At 46.1% G+C, this 18,725-nt stretch overlaps 1 protein-coding gene across 4 annotated transcripts in view; it reads left to right on the plus strand.

Moving 5' to 3' along the window:
* The window catches only part of Snx10 (sorting nexin 10), a 70,988-nt gene that overhangs the window by 31,918 nt on the left and 20,345 nt on the right, over positions 1 to 18,725 (plus strand). For 3 of the 4 annotated variants that reach the window (XM_029478940.1, XM_029478939.1, XM_021165049.2), the window contains exon 2: positions 11,532 to 11,581. In XM_029478940.1, the coding sequence (XP_029334800.1) occupies positions 11,558 to 11,581 (24 nt within the window). In that variant the 5' untranslated portion in view covers positions 11,532 to 11,557. Of the gene's footprint in view, positions 1 to 2,647; positions 2,708 to 11,531; positions 11,582 to 18,725 lie in introns of those variants that run through there. The other variant, XM_029478938.1, reaches the window with a different exon arrangement.

Genomic DNA, 18,725 nt, shown 5'->3' on the forward strand with positions numbered 1-18,725 from the left:
AGAAATCCACCTGCCTCTGCCTCTCAAGTGCTGGGATTAAAGGCGTGCGCCACCATCGCTCGGCGCAATGCCTTTTTTTTTTTTTTTTTTTTGGTTTTTCGAGACAGGGTTTCTCTGTATAGCCCTGGCTGTCCTGGAACTCATTTTGTAGACCAGGCTGGCCTCGAACTCAGAAATCTACCTGCCTCTGCCTCTCAAGTGCTGGGATTAAAGGCGTGCGCCACCACGCCCGGCTTGCATTTTTTTTAAGATTTATGTATTTCATTTATATGAGTACACTACAGCTATCTTCAGACACATTAGAACAGGGTATTATTAGATCCCCATTACAGATGGTTGTGAACAATCATGTGATTGCTGGGAATTGAAGTCAGGACCTCTGGAAGAACAGTCAGTGCTCTTAACCCCTGAACCATCTTTCCAGCCCCCCAAACAGTTCTTTGACTAGAGGCAAAACATGCACACATCTGAGCCTATAAGGGCCGTTCTCACCTGAACCACGACATCCATCAATCATTGACTGCATCTAAGTTCTCAGGGAAAGATGGGAACTCATGAGCCTGTCCCTTTTCTCACTGGGAAACTGTTATTGTTCCTGTGCCTTAGCTCATCCTCCTCAGTTTAGCAGAGTCACGAGCATGGGGACAGTGAAAGCAGTATGTTCTTCTAGACATTATCTATGGATGGTGCTGGGGAAATGTTTTTTTTCTTCACATGATGAAGGGTGTCTTAGGGTTATACTGCTGTGAACAGACACCATGACCAAGACAAGTCATATAAAGGACAACATTTAATTGGGGTTGGCTTACAGGTTCAGAGGTTCAGTCCATTATCATCAAGGTGGGAGCATGGCAGCATCCATGCAGGTATGGTATAGGAGGGGTTGAGAGGTCTACATCTTCATCCAAAGGAAGTCAGCAGACTGTCTTCCAGGCCACTAGGAGGAGGGTCTCAAAGCCCACCTCCACAGTGACACACTTTCTTTAACAAGGCCACATCTCCTAATAGTGCCACTCCCTGGGCCAAGCATACTCAAAGCACCACAGAGGGTTAACCATGATGGAGGGAGGCAGACTGGCATGGTAGGCAACTGTTCTTATATCCACCTTTTCATCCCATGTGGTTGGGATCTTCAGAAACTTGATGATGCAGGAATGGAATTTTCTGGAACTCATTCAGTCAGGTTTCATGTACCCAGTATTTATTGAGTAGTGACTCCCTGCCAGGCACTGTGCTAAGTGAATGCTGGGTTTTAAAGCATAAATGATTTGGATGAGGCCTCTGCCCTCTGGGGACTTTTGAGATGACAGATAATAAACACAGAAATAAATTAATGGTTAAAACAGTGCCAACTGAAATAAAGATAAGGCTTAACAAAATGGGGCATTGCCTCTCTGAGGAGGTGGAGAGGCGTACTCGAGGATGGAAAGGAGCCATTGTGGTGAATGGGGTAAGGGGGATGAGATGGAGGGATGCCAAGGGAATTGGGAGTGTTTTGTTAGGAAGGTTTGAGGACTAAGATGGGTGGTGGAAATGGTGTGGGGTGTGTGTGGAAAGTTAAGAGGTAGGCATAGTTGGGGACCTCCGAGGGGTGTGGCTTATAGGGCTCACACAGATGAGATCTACTCTGGAAGGGGGCATTCACAGATTTCTTGTCATAGGTACACTAGAGAGGCATGGGTGTGTGGGTGGGACTGTCGCAGTGTGTGGCGTTGGGTATTTGTGGTTTAGAGCCTGCCCTAGAGTTGTGTGTTGTAAGAGAGGCTGTGTAGATCTTTTGCAATAGGACAGATAAGTCTTGTGCAGCCTGCCTGAATGACCGTCTAGATGCTGCTGAGTGAACAGGAGTGGTTTGTCTCCATATGTTATGTCTGGGAGCACGTTAGGGTGAGGCTACAGTTTATGACCATGGTGGACTGTTGTTGTTCATGGCTGGCCTCTCTCTAAGAGAATCAAAGGAAAATGGTTTTGTAAATTTAGGACAGAAATGGCCTTTCTGTGTGTGGTGGTAACCATAAGGAACAGAAGATAAATAAAACTGATTACTTAAAAACAAAACAAACAGCACAGCAAACCCCAGAGCGGACAAAACCCGACAAACCAGGAAACTGTATTTATAATTCATGTTATTGATGAAAGATTAATAGAAAAAAATGCTACAAATCAGCTAAGACAAGAACAAGCTCTCTGAAGAAGATAGTTGAGTGTGGTTTTGGCCTGTCGTGCTGGCACTGGAGAGGGTGAGGCAGGAGGATTGAGAGTTCAAGGCCATCCTGCGTACCTCAAAAGGAAAGTGGTTAAAGGATCCGAACAATTCATGCAAATGAAATTAGTGAATCCTAAGTACACAGAAGGGACTTGGCCTTACATGCTAAAAAAAATACTCCACCTCAGAAAACAAACAAAACAGCCCAGTTAAGTCTCACTTGAATAGAGCTGGCAGGTCGGCTCAGCAGGTAAATCAGGAATGAAATCTACCTGTGATTTTTTTTTGGGCAGGTCTGCACCCAGCTATCCAGAAGAAAACACAGTTGCCTGTCTTTGCACCTGCATACTACTCCACCACAGTTACTCATTTCAGCAGCCACACAGTGGTGCTGCTACCAGCCGTGCTGAGCGAATGCCTTCCTGGGTACATCTGAGAAACAACTGTCTACAAGTGAAATGTCTGGGTTCATAGGGTCAGGTGAACTATTCACTCTGACAGGTCTGTACCCTCTGCAGAGAGTTCTCAGTTGAGTGAGCTGTTTTCCCAAGTCCTCGATAATGCGATCAGTTCCCACATTTCTCCCCCCCAGGGAAGTAAAACAAGTCTGCATAAGTGCCTTGCTTTAATTACATTTACTGTGGCTTCCCTGTGGATGTCAGAAGACAACCCATGGAAGTCAGTTCTCTCCTTCCATCATGTGGGAGACTGAACCAGGTGATCAGGCTTGGTGGCAAGCAAAACACTTGTACATTAAATAAATAAATCTTTGTAGAATCTGTCTTAAAGTGTGTGTGTGTGTGTGTGTGTGTGAGAGTACACGCGCACACACATGTATGTGTGAGTACCTGTGAATTCCTCCTTGAGCCTGGAGTTAAAGGCAGTTATGAGTTGCTCTGCATGGGCGATGGAACTGAAGTGGGGCTTTCAGCTAGAGCAATGTGGGCTTCTAGCCGCTGAGCCATCTCACCATCCCTTAAATGTGGTAAATCAGAAAGCTGTGAAAAACAGCGCAAAGAATGTTGGGATGGAGATGGACCGTGGGAACCACTGTTGGATTGTCTCCCAAGGTCCAGCATGTCTCCTGTGGGACAGCTTTCACTGCTGAGGGGGGACCAAGGCTCAACCTTCAGAGAGCTCTTGGTCTGGGGACACAGGACATAATCAGAGGCTACAGGTGGGTTATGTGATTACTCATCTAGGGGCTGTGGGCAGGTCATGTGATCAGCCTGGCCGCTGAGGGTATCAGTTCCACACCTGTCAGTGGAGCGAGCACTCTACTCAAATTTAGCTTTTACTTTGCTTTGTTAAAGCAGCTGGGCCTGGAGCCTACTATTTGATAAGGACAATGAGTTTCTGATCCTCCCACCTCTTTTGTAAGTGCGGCAGTGACAGGCTTGACCCCCATATCTAGGTCTGTCATCACACAGTGCCCCTCTGGCCTCTGGGGAGCAGGGGTGGGAGGTGGGTGGGTGGCGAGAGGGATTTTTTTCCAGTGTTGTGGTTACTTGTAAGTTGCCCAGGCTCCTGTAAGTAATCTATCACTTATGTTCCTGTAGGGTAACTCCGGGTTAGAAAAAAAAATCACAGGTAGATTTTCATTCCTGAAACATATGAATCAGTTGCTTACTTACATCCATACAGGATGTGCCTATGTTAAGGAACTTAACTCTCTCTTTCTTTTTTTCCTTTGTTGTTGTTGTTGTTGTTGTTTCTTGAGACAGGGTCTCCCTGTGTAGCTCTGGCTGGCTTGGAACTTGCTGTGTAGACCCAGGCTGGCCTAAAACTCATAGAGATCCCCCTGCCTCTGCTTTCCAAGGGCTGAGATTTAAAGGCGCGCACCATCATGCCTCGTCAAAAGAACTGGAATTTAAAAAAAATGTACAGATTATTATTGTGTGAGTGTGAATATACTGTGTGCATGGGCCAGCATGGGGAAAACCAGAACATAAAAACAAAACCAGAATCCAGCAGTGTAAATCTTAACCCCCCCCCCCCACACACACACACACACACTCAGTGCTGGAATCTTTGAGGCTGTAATCCTTTGGTCTCCAAGGGGCTTGGGCAGCCCTACCTCTCTAGCTTTGCCATCCACAGCACCCAAAGCCATCCTAGGCCCCCTCTATCTGCAGCTCTCGTAGGTGGATGTTTTATGGTCCTGGCATCTCCAATATCCTGGGATCTCCATAGCAACTAGAGACTGACCTTCATCAATAGCCCCTTAGACCCTCACTTGTAGTACTCTGACCTTGCCACGAGATGCCAAGCCTTTCTGAAGACGTTTTCTCTGAACCCTCATACCTTCAAAACCAGTAATCCACACAGAACACTCTAACGTTGCCAAGTTCAGCTCAAGGTGTAGTCTGATCTCGGACTACAGATGCATCAGCTTTGGTGTGTTGACCTCGGGGGAAATACTTCTTTCTCGTTCTAGTGAAGCCTAGAAGGATTCACTTCAATGATGCCGAGCTCTTGTTAGCAGTAGCTGTTTCTTCAGACAGTCCTAGCCTGATCAGCCCTAGTTCTAGGTCACAGTCCATCATGTGGGTCACAGTAGCAGGATCCCAAGGAGCAAGTCACAGGACACGTGTGCAGGGGTCTGAGGATAACTTCCCAAAGTAGTTTTTCTCCTGCAGTCGGCCCCCGGGGGTTGAACTCAGGTTGGCAGGCTTTTGCAGCAAGTGCCTGTATCTGCTGAGCCATCTTGCTGGTCCTATTGTGGGTTATCCAGACCAGTCCTTGAAAGCCAACAGACCAGCTGACTGTGGACAGAGGGAGAAGTGACCTCAGGCCTGGTGGGTCCCTGTGGACACATTGATGTTTAGCTTGACGAGCCCCATGTCCAACTGTGACTTACAAAAGTGTCGTAAGGAATCTGTGCTGCTGAAAGTCACTTCATTGGGTGAGAATGGTCTGCAGCATAATGGGGGCATGCATATTTCTCATTCTTAGTCTACCCTAGAGGCCTAATCAGGATACTGCTCAGCATATGGTACCTAATCTTTTTTTTTTTCTGTTTTAAAGATGTATACGTACTTGTTGTGCGATGTATATATATGTATATATAACTTTCTGTCATCAGAATCTTTGACCTCTTTCGCCCAGGACTGCTGCTCACCTTTGCCAGAAGTTCTTTCTGTTTGGGGTGTGGTGCTTTTCTCTTTGCCCGATTGTTTAGCCAGCTACGTCCTTCAGGGGTGTGACAAGAACGTCCAGGGAAATAGAATACTTGCCAGCCAAGAGTTAAACCATTAGGCACCAGACAAAAGAACCCGGTGTGCCTTTAGGTTGTTTTTTGCCTAATCATTCCGATAACAAGCCACACCCCCTGCTTGTCTCCGCCTTCTTCCTCTTCTCGAGGCTCAGGAGGCTTAGCTGTGTAAGAACAAAATACCCTGGGATGTCCAGTCTGTCATCAGACTGATGAGCAAACAAAGCCACAGCCCCTAAGAACTCCCGAGAGGTAGACATACAATTTTTTTTTTTCTTCTCCAAACGCTGTTCCTTTTTGCTTCATTACATGGCTTGCCTCCTAGGCTGTGTTTTCAAAGTTTGTCCTGTGGACAGGTTGGTGCCTTGGCTTGCTGAGTGTTTTTGGTTTGTGTTTGAGTGGCTATGTGGTGATTCCGTGAGGCTTGTTTGAAATACATTGGGCAGCTTCCTTGTCATATTGACCCGTTGTGAGGGAGTGCTGAGATTTGTGATTTAAAAAAAGATTTATTTGATTTTAATTATTTGTGTGGGTGTGTATAAATGAGTGAAGGTGCCCTTGGAGGATCTTTGGAGTTATAGGTAGTTGTGAGCTACTGGTGCGGGCACTGGGAACCAAACTCTGGTCTTTTGGAAGAGCATCAAGTACCCTTAACCACTGAGGCATCCCTGCCTCCCTCCCTTCCTTCCTCTTCCTTCTCTCTCTCTCTCTCTCTCTCTTCCCTCCCTCCCTCTCTCCTTTTTCATTTTAATGATTTGTTTTCAGTGTGTGTGTGTGTGTGTGTCTGTGTGTCTGTGAGAGAGAGTGGGAGAGAGACAGAGACAGAGAGACAGAGACAGAGAGCGGCAGGGAGACTCTGTGTGGCAGGGTTTGTGCTGGTCTGATGGCTGAAGCTGGATTTCTAGGTGGGCGTAAGCACTGGGCATGTGTGCTGGGAACCCAATCAGATCCTGGAAGAGAAAAGTGGTTTCTTTGTTCTGAAGTTTCCCTAACTGTTGCTGCTTTCGCTTTCACTGCCTAGTGTCAAGGGGCGGAGCACGTGGACCGCATTTGCCTCTGCCCAAAGCATTTTAAGAAGAAAGATCCAGGGGAAAGGGAATCTTAGGTCAAAACAGCAGCAGAACAGTCAAATACTCAGAAGCCACCTATGGTTATGAGTTAGAAGAGCACTGTACACAGAAGCGTTAAGAAGGTTTGAGCCCCAGTGCCCATGATGTGGATCACAAGTGTCTGTAACTCCAGTTCCATGGGATCTGACACCTTCTTCTGACATCTGTGGGCAATTGGCAGGCATGCAGTGCACAGACATACATGCGGGTGGAAACACTCATATGCATATAACAAAATAATAGAAGATAAAATATATACTCAGAAGTGGAATTGCTATGTGTGGGGCTTCTATTTTCAAAAATATCATCATCATCATCACCATCACCACCATCATCATCATCATCATTGCCATATGGTTTTTCTATGCCCATCCTAGCTCTGAGTAATGGCACAGAGACTTATATTTATTTATAATAGCTTTAGGCCTTAGGTTACTTGTGTCCTCAACTAGCTTTTATAGGTCATGCTCTGCATGTGGCTTGTTACCTCCTAAGTCTTTAGTCCTGACACCTGTTTTTCCCTCTGTAGCCAATTCCCCAGGCCTGATTCTTTTCCAGAGTGCCTGACACTGGCTGGAAGTCCTACCAGTTTTCTCCTTCTTTGCTCAAGGCCCTCAGCTGTTTATTAAAACCAATCATAAGGTGAGAGGAGGAGTGTGACACAGCCATATGAATAACAGTATCAATGTCCGGTCTGCCCTCAGCTCTCTGCAGGCACAGAAATCAGAGTTTGAATAAAGACGACCTTTATACAGTGCACAGACAGATCACCCCAGGAATCAGTCATCGTCACCATCATCATCACCATCATCATCATCAACAACAACCAAGGAGTATATTATTTAAACACTAGATGAGGGATGGGGCATAGGTCAGTTAGTAGCGCACATGCCTAGCATGTGTAGGAGCCTGAGTTCGATTCCTTGTACCACACACTCAACTCAGAGCAGGTGTGAACTCCGATGAGCTGACATGATGAATTGGCAGACAGATGAATTGGCTGAAGGAAGAAACTTGCTGCAAGAGGTAGGGACAAGGAGGAAGGAGAAGCGGACTGACTGCTTCCTTGTTGAGTTAGAGCAGGATGAGCTTGCTCACCCTACCGCCTTGTGACTCATTGCTCTCAGTTTGAAAGCTCACTGATTGCTTGGCATGGGATCGGGGACTGCATTCTGGTTGATCAGTCGGTTGAGCCCAGTATGAGAACTCAGGCCATATCAAAGGCTTTGTGTACATTTCATTTGAGTACCCTTTTGGTTTTAGTTTTATGTGTTGATTGTTGAAACCCTTGCTCTCCTTTTTTACAGAAATATTTGCTGGTATAGACTTGCAGGGGCACTTCATGAATTGATCCGTTCATCATTCGTCACAGAATTATAAATGAATAATTTCTATTATTTGACTTGTCTATTTAAAGTTTTTGTAAACTTATTTTTTTAAAGACTTATTTATTATATATATATGAGTACATCATTGCTTTCTTCAGACACACCAGAAGGGGGCATCAGATCCCATTACAGATGGTTGTGAGCCACCATGTGGTTGCTGGGAATTGAACTCAGGACCTCTGCTCCTAACTGCTGAGCTGTCTTTCCTGGTCTTTTGTCTTTTTTTTTTTTCTGAGACAAACTAAAGGTTTAAAATTCATATGCTTATATTAATTGCTGGTTTCTCAACCTTTGTATTGACTTTGTATTTTTATCGGTTGGCATGCACTAACCTTGCTCCTAGGACCTGTGGCCTGTGTGTGGGAGCATTGCTTAGGAGGCCTCGGTGTTAGAGGCCTTTGCCAGCACAGTGGTCACAGTGACTAGCGGTTCCCCTGCTGGGCAGTGAGTGCACTGGTTAGGTGCAGGTGGACACAACACAGCTTTCTTTCCTTCCTGTGTGCTTTCTGGAGGAAACGCCTCTCAGGAACTGGGTGTCAGGGCAAGGAGTTTGTTTTCATCTTGAGGGGTGGGGAGTTTCTGCAAACCAGCACAGTTCTCAGGTGCCTTGGAAACAACTACTTCCCTCCCTCCCTCCCTCCCTCCCTTCCTTTCTTTTCTCCCTCTCTTTTCTTTTCTCTTCTTTTTCATTTTTCTTTTCCCTTTTGTTTCTTGAGACAGGGGTTCTCTATATAGCCCTGGCTGTCCTGGAACTTGCTTTGTAGACCAAACAAACTCAGAACTCAGAAATTCGCCTGCCTCTGCCTCCCTAATGCCGGGATTAAAGGTGTGCACCACTCAGCCCAGCTCATTTTTCACTTTCTTTGATACTTTTGAGATCCAACACAGGATGCTTATGGGTTCTGATCCCACAAGGCCCTTTCTGCTGCCTGGTGTTCTTATTTTTCCCCCTGGATACTAAGATTCATGCATGTAGCTTTTCCTTCCTTCCTTCCTTCCTTCCTTCCTTCCTTCCTTCCTTCCTTCCTCCCTCCCTCTCTCTCTCTCTTTCTTTTTTTATAAAGTAGCGAGTTGCTCAGTTTTCTATCATTGCTGACAACCTTACAGGCAGGTGGAATTGATTTTGGTCCATGCTTTCAGAGGTGTAGGTTGGTGATTGGCTATCTTGTTACTTGTAGGGTATGGGACAACAAATCGTAGCTGAATGTGCAGAAAGAGGAAAGACTGGGAAATGTCTTCAATGGTTGTTTCCTTACACCGGTCTCCGACTCCTAAAGACCTACCACTTCTCCATAGCACAGACGGGGAGCCGGGCCGCGAACACGCAGGCAGCTATATAAGAGACAGACTATACCAATGCCCTTTCTGCAGGCAGAATCTTAATGAGAAATGAGACATTTGACTGATTCCTCCCCTACATACAGTTGCGTCTTCAGTATTAAGGAGGCAGTGTGGCTGAGGGCTAGGATGGTGTATACTGGAGGAGGCGTTGTCAAGGTAACATGGTAAGACAGAATGGGGAATACTAGAAAGGTCTGTTGGTAGCCCTCTGTTCCCAGGTGTGGGCATTTGCTCTTGGTACCTGGCCCCATGTCCACAGGGGAGATGTGGACAAGGTGGACAAGGGTTTGTTGAGACAATTTTCATTCCTAGTCTTCCTCCCACCTCCCACTGTGCTCCCCCCACCACAGGGGATCTGCCTGTTTCTGCCTCCCCAGAGATGGAATTGCAAATGCATGCCACCATACCTGGATTTTTATACGGGTGCTAGGGGTCAAACTGAGGGCTTCAGGCTTCTATAGCAAGCTCTTTCCTGACTAAGCTATCACCTATAGGTCTCTTAATCAGCCAATAAAAGAGATAAAAACTTGTTTCCTTAACAGTAAAACCCATTACTTTCTCCCTGTGTTTTAGGAAGGCCCTGGCTACTCCGAGGTTAGGGATGAACCCACCCTTTCTTCCCTTGTGGGTGGGTGGAGCTGGGGCTGGGATGACGACCTCACCTCTGACCCATTTATCTCTGCTGCGCTGTCCTGGAGCCAGAGCCAGCACTGGAGCAGGGAGACAGACAGACGGGCTTGAGTTGAAATGACACTTGCGGTCTTTCCTTCGTTTCAAGACCGTGGGCAAGTGTAATTCCCCAGCTACATGCTGTGAGCATGTCAGGTCCTCACAGGGTGGGAAGACACATAAAGTCCCACAGTTCTACTCTGTTGGAGAGATGCAGTAGAACAGGAAACTGGAACAATAGAACGTGTGTGTGTGTGTGTGTGAATATAAATTATATAAGTATTATAAGATATATATAAGATTTACAGTAATAACCATTTGTAAATATACAAATTATCTGTTGAGATTCAGCTGCTCATAGACAATCTATAACGAGTCTCCAGAATTCTTTAACTTGTCAACTGAAACTGCCATTGAACAATACTCCGATGCTGCACCCCCTCCCAAAGAACCCCACCATTTTGTGTCTGACTGTGACAACTGTAGGCGTCTCCTGCATATTTGTGTTTGCTGATGGTCCTTTCCCCCTTAGCATAATGGCCTCCGGGTTTACCTGTGGTATGTGTCCGTCCAGTCTCGTCACACTGTTCGTTCTTTCATGTCATTCCCATGTTGCAATTGTGTAGCAATTTCACGAGCTGAGTCTGCTTTGCACTCTGCTCCTCTGGGTCAGCCCATGGTCTCTTATTGTTGAATGAGTGTTTGGGCAAGTGTTCGAGTCCCCACATTCCCACTTGTACCCCAGGTCATGGTTCTGGTTCACCCCGCATAGATCCCTTCAGCTTGCATGTTGCATTGCTACACGTGTGGTCCTTCAAACCAGAGAAATGCATTCTTAGACAATTCTGGAGACCAGAAGTTCAAAGCTGAGGTCTGAGCAGGATGCTCCTCCCTCTAGAAGTTTAGGAGGGGATCCTTTCTTGCCTCCTCCCTCTGAGTCTCACTCTGTAGTCCAGGCTGGTCTAGAACTCATGATAATCCTAGTGTTTCAGCTTCCTGAGTACTGGGACTGGGGGCATGAGCCACCACGCCTGGCCCTCTTCTTTCTCTTATGAGGATACTTGTCACTAGGTATGGTGGCAGACACTTTTAAATCCAGGACTTAGATAGTAGAGGCAGGAGGAGGCAGGCCAGAACCAGCGAAAATGTGAATTCAAGGACCACGTGGGATATATGATACCCGTCTCCCAACTTGTCATTAGATGTAGGACTCACTTTTATAAGCTAGGATGACTGTACCTGTGTACTCTTAATTGCATTTCCAAATAAAGCCAGCTTCAGAGCACCTGGCAGTTGGGGTAGGAATGCCTTTCAGGCAGCTTCACTTTAACTCCATCCTCTGAGGTCTGTCTGTCTTGTCAAACATCGCTCTTTTAAACCATCCGTTGCTTTTACAGGGCTGGAGGGAGGGGACCCGGAAGTTGTAAATGAAAGGTTCAGTTCCATGAATTGAAGAGTCTGAGGTGTCGGGGGGGGGGGGGGGGGGGGGCCCGGGGGGGGGGTGGGGGGGGGGGGGGGGGGGGGGGGGGGGGGGGGGGGGGGGGGGGGGGGCGCACTCCAGAGTGGAAGTTTGATGTCACGAGTATTGATACCTTATTTTTCAGGTATTTGATCGTGTCCTGAGCTGAAGATGTTCCCAGAACAGCAGAAAGAGGTAAGATGCTAACCATTCACTTATGGAGAGTCTGGGCTGAAAATCTGAAAATAAATAATAACCCACAGATTTTGGGTCATCACAGACTAGTCCAAGAAGTTCCTAGAAACGGGTGACATCTCAGAAGAGGGTTGAAGGAAGAACAGCCACTTCCTGTCCCCTCTGTAGATATCCCATGCCATCCATTCCCTTTCTAGTTCTGTGACTAAGCTCTAGCACCTTCTGCCCCTCACTCATCTTCTAAAGCTCTGGCTCCCAAACCCAGAATCCTCCCAGGTTCTGCCTCCCACCCATCGCCTGAGCATCTCCCATGCTGCTTGCCTGGTTTTCTGCTCTGTTGACTCATCCATCCCTGGATACTCTCAGCTTTGAGCAGGGACTCAGGAAAGTGTCAGCCAGCCGTTTCTTTTATTCTGTTTGTTGTCTTTTAGAGTTCTGTTCTGTTGTTTTGATTTTGTTTATTTGTTTCCTACACAACTTAACAAGACTGTCTTTTCTTTTTCTTTTAAAGATTTATTTATTATTATACATAAGTACACTGTAGCTGTCTTCAGACGCACCAGAAGAAGGCATCAGATCTCATTACGGATGGTTGTGAGCCACCATGTGGTTGCTGGGATTTGAACTCAGGACCTTCAGAAGAGCAGTCAGTGCTCTTAACCGCTGAGCCATCTCTCCAGCCCTTCTTTTTCTTTTTTTAAATAACTCCTGTGTTGGCAATAGAATTCTTTATTTTTAAAAACATTATTTATTTATTTTATGTATATGAGTACACTGTAGCTGTCTTCAGATCTCGTTACAGATGGTTCTGAGCCACCATGTGGTTGCTGGGAATTGAACTCAGGATCTCTGGAAGAGCAGTCAGTGCTCTTAACCTCTGAACCAGCTCTCCAGCCCAACTATCTTTTCTTGATTGCATCCTAGACTTACAGGCTTCCAAAGCCCAGTTTCCTGGGTTCCATCTGGGGTAGGGCTAATTCAGCTATCCTTCACTACCCACAAGGCATTGGTTCTAGGAGACTACCCGCCAATGTCTCAGGATGATCAAGCCCTTTGTATAAAATTGGTGCAGTGTTTGTATCTAGCCTGCCCAGTCCTTCCAAGTATTTACATATTTCTCCAGTCTTTTAAGACAGGATACCAGGCTGGCTTTGAACTCACTGTGCAGCCAAGATGGGGCTTGACTCTCTGACCTTTCTGATTCTACCTTCCCAGGGCTAGGATTACAGGGGTTGCTTCCATATCCAGCCTCTCAGATACTTTATTTTTTATTTTATTTTTTTAAAGATTTATTTATTATGTAACTACACTGTAGCTGTCCTCAGATACTCCAGAAGAGGGCATCAGATTTTGTTAGGGATGGTTGTGAGCCACCATGTGGTTGCTGGGATTTGAAATTGGGACCTTCGGAAGAGCAGTCGGTGCTCTTAACCACTGAGCCATCTTGCCAGCCCCCTCTCAGATACTTTAAACCATCTCTAGAAGACTTATAATCCTAAGTGCAATGTAAATGCTGAGGTAATAGCTGTATCATTTAGGGGAAAATGACCAGGAAAAAGCTTGTCTATCTGGTAGAGATACACTATGTAGCTCAAGATGGTCTTCAACTAGGTGTGAACCACCATGTCCAACTTCTTTCCATGTGTGTATGCCTGCATTGGTGCATGTGTGCATATGTGCATGTGTGTGCCAGAGGTCGACCTTGGATGTTGTTCCTCAGAAGGCTGTCCAACTTATGTGTTAAGAACCAGTCACTCACTGGGATCTGGAGCCTTTCAGTTGGGTTAGATTGGCTGGCAATCCTCCTGCCTCCACCTCTCCAGTCTGGGATGACAGATGCATGCCACTGTGACCTGCTTTTTATATGGATTCTGAGGATCAAACTCAGGACCTTATGCTTGCATGGCAAATCCTTTATAGACTGGGTTATCTTCCCACACTCTGTTGTTTTTGACTTGTTACTGGAGCACCGTGCTAGCTGCTTTTCTAGCTGTTGTGAGGAAGTACCTTGACAAAAGCAGCCTTCAGGAGAAATGGTTTCTTCTGGCTCATAGTTCATGATGTAGTCTGTCTCAGTGGGGGAGCCATGGTGGCAGGAGACGGAGACAGCTGATCATGTGGTGCCCACAATCAGGAAGCAGGGTGCTATGGGTTCTCATGCGCAACCTTGTCCTTTTGTGAAGTCCAGGACGCAAGCCTAGGGAATGGTGACACCCATGATTAGGGGGAGGCCTCCCACCTCAGTTAGCATAGTCAAGATAATCCCTTGTAGGCACGCCTGGGGGCGCTTCCATCTCCTTGATTACTCCAAGAATGCCCTCTATTGTTCGGGTGATACCAGATCCTGTCAAACTGATAATCAATATTAACCATCACACCAACGATATAAAGATAACATATCAGTGATCTTGAAAATGTCATCTCTGATTAAATGATTTCATAACAATCTTACATCATGAATGAATTTAAAAATGGCAATTTCTTCAATGGGAAAGGGGAAAATATACTGCAAATAGATGTGCAGTGTTCAGAGATTAAGCTTAGCTTCTATCAGGAAGAAATGAATATAGACAGGTGAGATCCTGATGTGCTGTAGTGTAACTGCTGGCTGCTTATCAGCTGTTTGTCCAGTCTCCATGTGGACCCACAGTGCTAAGCCTTATGAGCATAGCCAGAATTCCTGCACGTGTATTCTAGAGACCTGCAGGCCCAAAGTCTTTCTCCAGACTCCCTTCTCCCCAGCTCTGGGGCACTTCTTCCTCTCTCTTCTGAGCTTATTTGTAGAACCTCGAAAGCTCTGCACAGTCTTGGCCCTGGGCTGTTTCTGGCAGTGCCCTCCTGCCCAGCTTTAGCCCTTCTTTCTCTTCCATACATTGCTGAAGGAGGCTGACACTCACTGTGCCTTCAAGCCCCTGTTGGGAATCAAAAGGAGACTTCTTCCAACAACCTTATCTTAAAAAGGTCTTCTTGCTGTGCAGTGATGGTGCCCATCTTTAGTCGCAGCACTGGGGAGGCAGAGGCAGGCAGATCTGAGTTCAAAGGCCAGCCTAGTCTACAGAGTGAGTTCCAGGACAGCCAGAGTTGCACACATATACACAAGAGGTAATTTCATCTCCTTGATTAATCCAAGAATACCCTGTAGTCAAGGCCAGCTAGAGTTATTGAAGTCTGTAGAGTCTAGTGATTGCTTATTGTTCAGCGTAATAAAAGTCAAGATCCCCCTAATCACACATGCAAAGGTCAAATGCAGTAGTATCACTGGTTGTTCTAGATGTTCGTCCAGTATTTATATAAGCACTTTCCAGTTGATGCCCATAGATAGCAGCCATTCCTAATTAATCATGGGCTTGGCATGAGAACTAAGACCTACTTGCCATCATTGTTCAGGATGCAGATGGCCAGGAGTGACATGCCAGTCATAGCTGGTGGTGCCAGCCTCGAGGTTTGGTAATTTTTAAAAAAGATTTGGGAAATGTAGTCTCTCTTGTCGAAGCAGCTTTATTACCATAATAAATCTAGCAAGAGGAGGGGAGGGAGTGAGAGTCTCCCTTGTTAGTTAAGCACGTTCCATTTGCACATTGGTTCGAATTCCCAGGAGAGCAGTATCTCAGCTGATGGATTGTCCCTATAAAAAGGCCTTGGCATTGGGCCATTGTAAAATTGAAATGAATTCAGGCTCATTCATGCATGCAACTTTAATTTACAATTAAAATATTATGGTTACATATTTTAATAAGAATAATTAGGCGGACCCAACTGAATCAACCCTTGTGTTTAATGAGACAGAACCCAGATCCAAATGGAAAGGCAGGTGGGTGTGACAGGGGACGAGTTTCAGCCAGCAGCATCTTTTGTGGGGTCAGTCATTTTTGCCCATTTTTATATTCTGATGCCCGGAAGGAGCAGTCTTATTTCTCTACAGCACCCGGGACCTTCGTCCCCTGCCTCCGGAAGCTTGTTTTCCTCAAGACTCACATCCTGTTCTTCCCCCTCTAGGGCTGCTGCTCCCCGATGAAGGAGCCCCGTTTCTTCCTCAGTCACTGTAACTGGAGCATCCTGCCGGGGATGAGACTCTTTACGGCTGTGTGTGTGTATTCACACGTGTGTATTCACACTTCCTCCTTCACGATAGCTGTATTCTCCCTTTAAAGCAGTAACCTGTAGGTCATGGCCCCTTTAAGATATCCTGCATATCAGATATTTACATTATGATTCATAACAGTAGCAAAGTTGCAGTTATGAAATAGCAACAGAAATAATTTTAGAGAGACTGCAACGTGAGGAACTGTATTAAAGGGTTGCAGCATTAGGGAAATTGAGACTTACACCTTAAAAAATATGTAGTTTTCTTCTTCAAAGAACATTTACATCATGTTGGGGGAATAACAGTGACTCTCAGGCAGCCACCAGTTATTGACACTCAAATGAGTTCTTTGTTTTTATTCTTTTGGTGTTTTGAGACAGGGTCTCGCTATGTAGCCCTCATTGGTCTGGAATTTACTATCTAGACCGAGTTAGCCTTGAACAGGAGCTCAGGTTCAAAAAGCTGCATCTGCCGCTACCTCCTGAGTGCTGGGGTTAAAGGTTTGTGCACTACACCTGGCTTGGTTGAGCTTGGCGGTGAGTACCCAGAGTATGACAAGCCCAGGTGTCCCAGGAGAGTTCCAGGCACCACCAGGTCCCCATCAGCTAACAGAGGAAAAGAGTGCTACAGAGATTCCAGAGATCTGTTGCCATTTTAGATGAAGAGCCTTCCTGAATGGATGAGCAGTGCTGATGGGGTTTAAGATACAGTTTGTTTCCAATGGAAACATTTTGGACTCCCTTTAAGAAAGGGCGGTGGCTGGGCATTGGTGGTGCACCCTTTAATCCCAGTACTTAGGAGGCAGAGGCAAGTGGATCTCTATGAATCTGAGCCAGCCTGGACTACGAAGTAAGTTCCAAGACAGCCAGGGCTACACAGAGACCCTGGCTTGAACACCTTCCTCCCCATACCCCCCCACCCCCCCAAAAAAAAACAGAAAAGAAAAGAAAAGAAAAGAAAAGAAAAGAAAAGAAGAAAAAGAAAGAAAGTTAGGTTTTTCTTTGTTTAGAGATTTGAGGCAAGGTCTCACCATGTAGGCCAGGCTGGCTCCGCCACGCATTATTTAGCCTGGGGAGGTCTGAAACTCATGGCAGTCCTCTTACCTGCACCTCTCAAGTGCTGGGATTGCAGGTGCACACCACAATACCCAGGTTTGGTATTATTTGCTTGTGCGTCTGTCGTGCTGGGTCTAGCAAATATGTAGCATTCATTCTACCACCAAGCTGCACCCCACAGCCTGAAAACACAGGGGTGCAGCTGACTGGAAGTTGACTCGGGTTTGAATGAAGGAATATCACTAAAACAATAGAGGCTCCTGTCTCGAGACCCTTGAAACACTCTCTCAAACCTATATTGATTTTATTTTCCTCTTCCTTTCATGTCCACACCTCTTTCTTCTTATTCTCAGCTGCTGTCATTCTCCCCAGTTACCAAGTTTTCCTACTGAAAGATGACACCCTTTCTATGGCTGGAGAGATGGCTCAACCTTTAAGAGCACTTGCTGTTCTTTCCAAGGACCCAGCTTTGAATCTCAGTACCCACAGTGAGGGTGGCAGCTCGCAATTGTCCGTAACTCCAGGCCTGGGGGATCCGGTGCCCTCTTCTGGACTTTTTCCTGTACCGAGTATGCACGAGGCACACAGACATACATTCTGGCAAAAGCACCCATAAGCATAAAAATAAATAAATAAAAATTAAAAGTAAGGAAAGAAAAGCAGTCTGGGAAGCCAGCTGTTCCCCACGCAGCACGTTCCAAGGGACACTGCTGTCATGCGGAGCCCATTTGTGTGACAGTCACTAGGGAGCTTTGTTTCATTCTTTCTGAGCCTCAACAAAAAAGATTTTATTTCCATCTCCCAGATTTGAAAAGATCTGTTCACTACAGAATATACGCTTTAAGAAAAAGATAGATGCCTGGGCTATTCCTTCCCAGCCCTTTCTTGTACTTAATGTGTATGCATTTTTAGAAAATGGAGACGATATAGGATTTATAGTTTAATATCCCTCTCTTTCACGTTAGCATTCCAATACATTTTAAATATTAGAACTACTTTGCCAGCTACAACTAAATTAGAAGTGACTGGAAAAAATTAGTACACGTTTATCTTCACATGTATACAGATAGGAAACAGTAAGCTTATGCTGGGAAAATCAGCCAGTCAGTGCCTCAGCCAGGTGACCAAAGTAAAACAGCAGGGAAGACTCCCAGGGACAGCAGGTGCCCTTGATGGCTGAAAGATGGGGCTTCATCTCTGTTTTTCCTTCCAAGCATGGAGGACCCCAGTCTAGAACTGAGACAGACACCAGATAAGCTCTGGCTGAGGAATATCTACAAAAGACCCAGCAAGTTCTCACAGTCATCAAGGTCACCAAAATCAAGAGAAGCCCGTGAGTGTGTCACAGGCCAAAAGGAGCCCAAAGGAGACACAATGACCAGTCCTACTGGGTGGGGACACGGTGACATCACATTGCTGCGAAAGGAACCACTAGAGTCCAGGCTTTGGATAAGAGGCAAATCCAAGTTCTAAACCCAGTCTGGTCTTGCTGGTCATCTGACTTTTGGGCTACTCTCTCTCTCTCTCTCTCTTTCTTTTTAATTAGGTATTTTCTTCATTTACATTTCCAGTGCTATCCCAAAAGTCCCCCATACCCTCCCCCACCCACTCCCCTACCCACCCACTCCCACTTCTTGGCTCTGGCGTTCCCCTGTACTGAGGCATATAAAGTTTGCACAACCAATGGGCCTCTCTTTCCACTGATGGCCGACTAGGCCCTCTTCTGATACATATGCAGCTAGAGACATGAGCTCCGGTGGATACTGGTTAGTTCATAATGTTGTTCCACCTATAGGATTGCAGACCCCTTTAGCTCCTTGGGTACTTTCTCTAGCTCCTCCATTGGGGGCCCTGTGGTCCATCCAATAGCTGACCATGAGCATCCACTTCTGTGTTTGCTAGGCCCCAGCATAGCCTCACAAGAGACAGCTATATCAGGGTCCTTTCAGCAAAATCTTGCTAGTGTATGCAATGGTGTCAGCGTTTGGAGGCTGATTATGGGATG

Source organism: Mus caroli, chromosome 6, assembly GCF_900094665.2.
Source record: "Mus caroli chromosome 6, CAROLI_EIJ_v1.1, whole genome shotgun sequence".
NCBI classification, from domain to species: Eukaryota; Metazoa; Chordata; class Mammalia; order Rodentia; family Muridae; genus Mus; species Mus caroli.